This window comes from Somniosus microcephalus, chromosome 3, assembly GCF_052327205.1.
Source record: "Somniosus microcephalus isolate GS21.2 chromosome 3, FLI_Smic_1.0, whole genome shotgun sequence".
NCBI lineage: Eukaryota > Metazoa > Chordata > Chondrichthyes > Squaliformes > Somniosidae > Somniosus > Somniosus microcephalus.
Window position 1 is genome coordinate 310,656,676 of NC_140989.1, and position 6,816 is coordinate 310,663,491.

Sequence of the window (6,816 nt, forward strand, 5' to 3'; positions counted from 1 at the left end):
ACCAGAGGGCCACTGGTGTCTACAGCAACGTGCCCCAGGAAGGGTCAGTGCCCTCAGGATATTAGGGAAGAAAATAGTTTTCAAAATCATAGCCTACAGTGTAATGTCTCTGTGTTGTGCGAAGTTTTCATTCAAGGTACAGTCATGGCAGCTTATGATTAAGAGGTCTTTGACATTTGAGAAGCAGCCGTAGGTCATCTTATGTTTAATTGGCCAGTCCCTCTACAGAGTTGCTGCCCTTCCACTCCTCGGGTCCTTGCTCTGGTCTGATCCCATGCAATTTTTAAAACGGAGTTTTTTTTTCTAGATCGAAATTCTTCTTGCTTCACACCAGAGTGCTGCGCCTAATTTAAATGGGGCATGGGTCCTGTTACTGTTATACATACACGTAATGATTTGCAGGATACCATCTTGAATACATAGTTCAGCTCAGCTACCTCAGGCATGGCTGAACTTGCTCCTGTGGTGACAGTTGTCTGCAGTGAGCGCTACTCAGGGGACCGACCACAACGGGCCGTTTAGACAACTTGTCAGTCTCGGCAGATCTTGTTTGCATTTACAAAAGACGGCACCTGAACTTGGGAACGGTACGCGTGTTAGACAGGTGGCCGAAAGACGGCGAGTTGTATCGACGTTGCTTAACCTAACTATTCCCCCTGCACACGCTCCGCCGTGAGAGCTAGAAGCCGAAAAACCCTCCAGTTCTGAGACACCAAGGGCCCGGACTAGAAACCTCTGGTCTGACCTTCGCGTGCAAAATGCAAATCAGCAGATTAATAGGTGGAGTGGGAGTGGGGATTGGCTCTTTCAATTTACATTGTACAGTTTAAAATTCGTCCGCGTCCGTTACTGGGATTCCGTCAGCGAAAAGTATAACGGAGACGCCTTTGCAAAGGTTAATGTGCGAGCAGAGAGCCCGGAGAGCGAGCGCCCAGAGCACAAAACCCGGAGCGTCAGTCCGCGCTGGCCACAGCTTCCAGCTTTAAACCGTGGCTGCCGTTTCCGTTACGACGCAGAGTGTGGGCGGCACTGGCAGAAGCTGAGAAGCGCTCATTTTTAAAATTTGATGATGTCAATAAGTTTTTTTTTGCAAAACTGTTGTAAGCGATCAGCAATTACGAAACCGCCAGCATTTTCATAAGGAGCAAAACGGCAACCTTTACCGTTGCGACGGCAACTGCACGAATCCTGTGACTGGATCACAACGGCTACTTTAAACGTGAACATTTGCACATTAACCGGGGCAGCAGCAACTTACTTTCCTGCTCGGAATACGAGGACAGCGCCGCAATGAGCAGCCGCTGCCTTCCAAGCCCGGGACTGGACATGTCAAAGCTGACAGACTCACTTTCTTTGAACGGAGCTGTATGGCATTTTTCTGCAATTTAATTTGACTGAAAGAGTAAGTGGAACCCAAAAAAACATAAATCTACGAACAAGCCGGAGTTTGCTGCCGAGAGCAGCCTTTCATTTACAGTGAAGTAACAGTTGCAAAATGGGCGGGAAAACTGCAAAACATTCAAATATTGTATCTCTATCGGGGATACAGTAACTGATTCAACTGCTATATTTTCTGAAATTATTTCAAGATTTTTTAGAATCGTGTAGGTGAGATACTAAATATCCACGCAGCGGCTGACAAGAAGTTAATCGAATTTTGATATTTTTTGTGCATCTGTGGGAACATGGCACAAATCACTTGAAAATGTTAACTTTGAGATAGCCAAGCTATCCTTGGACTTGTATCACGTGTATTATATTGATGAGAAAAAAAGGGGCGGATCGGGCAACGTCATTACTAGGGATCACACATCAATTACTCTAGGTTAGTAAATACTATACTGCAGAGCGGGGCCAGATTCTTCATCTCCACCATACCTGTTGGCGTCTGTGCTTTTCGGATTTCGACATTTTTGAAGGATTAATAATGGAAACAGCTGATGGATCAGACGGTGACAAACTAACAAGCGCTGCAGCCAAAGGAGACTCGAAAGAAGTCAACACTTTGCTAGAAAACGGGGTGAAAGTGGGTGCAATCAATAAGTTTGGCAGAACTGCACTTCAGGTTGGTGTAACTATTTTTTTCTACACTACGCACTGCATTTTCATCCTTGAGAAAAAAAGTCTGCGCTGTCCTACATGCATTGTATTTTATTTTCTAAAAAAAATAACGTCCACCTATTTTCGTCAATGTGTCAGTATGGATCAGACAGCAGTAGATACAGTAAATGACGCATTGCTGAAATAGCCATTGAATTTCAAAACACCTTGGTAAAAACAAAATGCATTTTGCTTTGATAATGGTACTTGATCAAATGATCAAACCAGTATCTTTCGGGACGATGCGATTTCCCCACTTCTAAAAATGAAATTCTAAGAAATAATAAAAAGTTCACGTTTTCAGTTGTATGATGCTTACAGAAATGCAGGGGGATTGCAACGTGGACTATCTTCGACAGCACGTTTTTATTTATTATTTATTTGCAGTGTACATCATTCGGATCCACGCAATGTTTCAGATTGTCACGGTGCATTTATCGGGTTTCAAATAACTGAAGTACTGGCAAGAATACAACATTGTAGAAACGACACTGATTCAAGGCCTTTTTGTACATAATATTAACTTTCTCAAGTCACCGAAAAACCGATAATTAGCAAACGAAGGCAGTTGATTTTGCTATGAACAAATGCGTTTTAGCGACGATGGGCCCATTATATTTTAGAAATATCAACTGTTTAGAGGTGGTAAATAATTAATAATCACGTTAGTTTAATTTACGTCAGAGTGCCCAGACTGTATAAATGTTGCTTTATATATCTTCGCCTATCTATCTCCATTGCAGTCATTTATTTTATGTTTCGACAAAAATGTATATGTGCATATAAAGATTGCATTATCAACTTTCCGATGGTAGCACATTTCAGGTTAGTTTCATGCATTCAGGATTAAGCAACAACTATTGGGCAACTGGATGCTGGAAATGACTTAGAAGCAGAATAAGAAAGTAGTTTACTGCAATAAAAACTGTTTAGAGGAAATTGATAATTGATTTCAGAAATTCAGAGAGCAGACTAGGTATTAGTATTTTATTCGTTTTCAATACGGTGGGGTTTGCTTAAATATTTTACATAAAATACTTAACTCACGACCAAATAAACCACAGTATTTTATTGGAATTAAAGATCTAGTTTTAATGGAGTCAATCCTATGACAAGAAGCTATTGCGCTAAAACCAGTTGTGGTACTGAGTTTAAAATGGTGTTTATTGCTCCAGTATGTTAATCGCAATGAAGCTGTGATTCGGCTACCGATAACAATGCAGCTCCCCAATTACATGATAAAGAAGCTACATTTTAATTTTAAACAACAGTATATGATTCAATAGTTTCGATTACCCCGTGTAATATTTCATTTTGAACTGAACTTTGATATTGTATAGGAATCACAGTAAAATGAAAACATAAAAATAAAATAGTGACGTTACCATTATTTTGACATGCAGATACTTATTTGTTGGAACGACAGTATAAACCTGCATTTCGAGACACAGTAAATAAGCAAAATATTTTGTAATGTTCATATTTTAACTACTATATATTAGCTTTTAAAGTCCCTCTCCCCTCCGAATTACCTTACACGTAAGAGGATAGGACACCGGCTCCTGGTGTACTCACGATTTTAAATAACGGCTTTCCTTTTTGCATAATGTAAAGATTACTGTTTTAGCAAAATCACAATTTTTGTTTATTTTCTATATTTAAAGGTCGATTGCACTAAACATTATGAAAATAAGAGTTCATGGTTGCTTTATGCATCACTATCTTGCCTCTCGAAACACTTTGTGGTTTACCTCGAATCGCGTTTTAACTGTGCAGTAAAATATATGCAATACCAAACGTTTTGATTCAAATAAATTAATTAAATCAATTAATGCCTCTACAGGTAACCAGAATTGACCTGTAAAAATAAAATGTCCTTTTCTTTAGTATCAAAAAGAAAGTCTTGCATTTATATAGCGCTTTTCACGACCTAAGGATGTCTCAAAGCGCTTTACAGCCAATGAAGTGCTTTTTTTGTAGTCACTGTTGTGAGGTTAACGCGGCAGCCAGTTGCACACAGCAAGGTCCCACAAACAGCAATGTGATAATGACCAGATAATCTGTTTTTGTTATGTTGATTGAGGGATAAATATTGGCCAGGACACCAGGATAACTCCCCTGCTCTTTGAAATAGTGCCATAGGATCTTTTATGCCCACCCGAGAGCAGACAAGGTCTCGGTTTAACGTCTGATCCGAAAGACCACACCTCCATCAGTGAAAAGTGTTCAGATAAAATATAGAAATAGATTGGTCCAATATTTAACAACTGTTAAACAATAGTTGTGGCAAAACATCATCACGAATTTCATTAAATTAAAAGTTATTTGGAAATGTTGAGATGTAGCACCTGGACCCACTCTGCTATTCGCTACACTTAGGAAAAAGGATTAGAGTATTTGATTAAAATGGATGTTTATTGCACTCATTTGCGTAGTTAACAGACTTAAACATACATTACATAAGGTTTTACAATAGTCCTGTAGAGAGAAAAAATGTTAGTCTTGCAGTACACCCTTTAATCCGGTAATGTTAAAATTTGTTAGTTTTAGATGTATGTGGTGGTACAATCTTACATTTCATGTTTTCTTTCTTTCACACACTTTTTTTTACCCCCTTTCTATATTTCCAGGTGATGCAAATGGGTAATACTATAATAGCCAAATCATTACTGAAAGCTGGAGCTAAACCAAACCAGCAAGATCACGGCGGATTCACACCAGCTCACGATGCGGCTCGGGAAGGTTTTCTGGACACTTTGAAAACCTTGGTGGACTTTGGGGCAAATGTTAATATTGAAAATTCTGAGGGTAATCTGCCCATCCATCTTGCTGCACAGGAAGGTCACACAGATGTAATTATTTTTTTGGCAAAGAAATCAAACCTCACACATAAAAACGAAAAGGGACAGACTCCCTATGAGCTAGCCCAGATGTACAAGAGGACGGAGACGGTGCAATGGATGGAACAAAATCTATAGGAAAAATGTAACAAGCAAGTGCAGCCTTGTAGTATTTATTGTAATTGTTAGCTAACATATATACATTGGTTTATTGATTTCCATTATTTGTAATTCCATATAAATAGTACTTTATTTCCTTGACTGTTTTTAGTGCGTGTGTGTGTGGGGCAGGGGGGGGTGGGTAGTGCCAACCAATGCTTTTTTAAACATGTATATATTTTTCATGCCATCATGCTAAATTCACTCTGTATGTTGTAAATTAGTATTAAAATAGAATCTGGCAAACATTGTTGATGTTCCATCGGTACACAAGATACCATTTATTAAGGACACGGTTTAGTGTTGCAATGTAATATTTGACATAAAATTGTTACATTGTTAAAACAATGAAGCTAACACAAGGGATAATTTGCAATGGTTGCATTAATCGGTTGAGACTAATGTCCTGTGCCTTTACACAGCTGTTGAATATTTGCCGCTTCTTGGGAACATAGCTGTTTTGACAATCTTATAAACAACTCTGTTTCTACATTGTTTAAAATGCCTAACACTTTGTGTTTGTTTCATTAAATTGGTGTATCTTTTATTTTCAGTGGACTGGCATGGAAGCATTGCTTTCTGCCTGTCTTCATAATTGAAAGCAGAGATGTAGCTGATAAACATTATTTAATATGTTTAGTTTGTTTTAATGAAAGTTAAGTTATAAGCTTTTTATTTACTCGATGTAAATATTGCATTGCTTTCATGGTGTTGAAGTGTATCAAAATAGGCTATATAATTTATAAAAGATTTAACTGCTCTTTTGGTCCAATAAATGCTTCCTTGTAAGTGTAAAAAGGTATCTATTTTTAATGCTGTGAATGGAGTTGCATTTCCTGAATTAATTAATTTTATTACTGTGGTAGGTAACATAAAAGTTACAATTTAATAACGTTTGGGTTCCTCTACAAATCACAGGGGGGCATCCATATAATAAAGGGTATTTTTATAAAAGATCTGAAAAAGTTAATAGAGCGTGTCATTCAAACGGAACAATGTGTGGAATAAAAACGTTTATATTGATGGCTGCTCCTTAATTTATTAACATTGTTGAATTGTTTTGTGTATTTTGACTAATATTGTTATAATTGACAGGTCACATTTTCTGTCGCAATCTCAATAGTGATCAATAATTTCACGGAAGAAGCCATGGCTGAAAAACAGATGAAATTTTTTTCTACACTATAAATTCACACCACACGGTATTATGTTTAAGCAAATCAATATTTTGACATCTTAAATGTAGTGGTTTCACGCAGTTACATTATTTTATCGAAAAGAGCTTTTAATTTTATAAAACAGAAAATTAATCTTTGTGACCTAACAGATTTATATTTTAACGAAAAGTCTTAAAGAACGATGTTGGAGCACGTCACTGTTTAATAAATAGAAAAGATTCTAGATTGCAATTGACGGCAATGCTTGAGGAAGATGACTAGGTAAAGTGTCATTGAAGCAAGTGTTTGGATAATCTCACAAATGCTGTAGGCAATTTCACTGCACGTTAATAGACGGAAATAGATACATTCTAACATATCAGTTTTATAAAACTCAAAGGTTTAATTCTGGAATTGCACAATATTGTGCGTATGCAATATACAAGGCGCGCACGGATTCATGACAGCATTTGGGGAAAAAAGCATCACGGTGTATTTATTTTTTATCGCTATTTGTTCAAAATACAGTCCTTGCTTCCCACACAAAAGCAAGCTTACTG

The 6,816-nt window shown here is 37.7% G+C and overlaps 1 protein-coding gene across 1 annotated transcript; it reads left to right on the forward strand.

Annotated features, from left to right (window-relative positions):
- Window positions 1-431: 431 nt before the first annotated feature.
- On the forward strand, window positions 432-6,122 carry cdkn2c (cyclin-dependent kinase inhibitor 2C (p18, inhibits CDK4)). The gene is made up of 2 exons (XM_085982903.1): window positions 432-2,065; window positions 4,731-6,122. Exons 1-2 carry the CDS (start codon window positions 1,928-1,930, stop codon window positions 5,076-5,078), a joined length of 486 nt encoding a protein of 161 aa, XP_085839029.1. The 5' UTR covers window positions 432-1,927; the 3' UTR covers window positions 5,079-6,122.
- The last annotated feature ends 694 nt before the right edge of the window (window positions 6,123-6,816 follow it).

What these genes read in the sequence shown, in the direction of transcription:
- cdkn2c (XM_085982903.1), top strand. Translation starts at nt 1,928, where the DNA reads ATGGAAACAGCTGATGGATCAGACGGTGACAAACTAACAAGCGCTGCA. An exon ending in TTGGCAGAACTGCACTTCAG is followed by an intron (nt 2,066 to 4,730) that starts GTTGGTGTAACT and finishes CTATATTTCCAG; the next exon opens with GTGATGCAAATGGGTAATAC.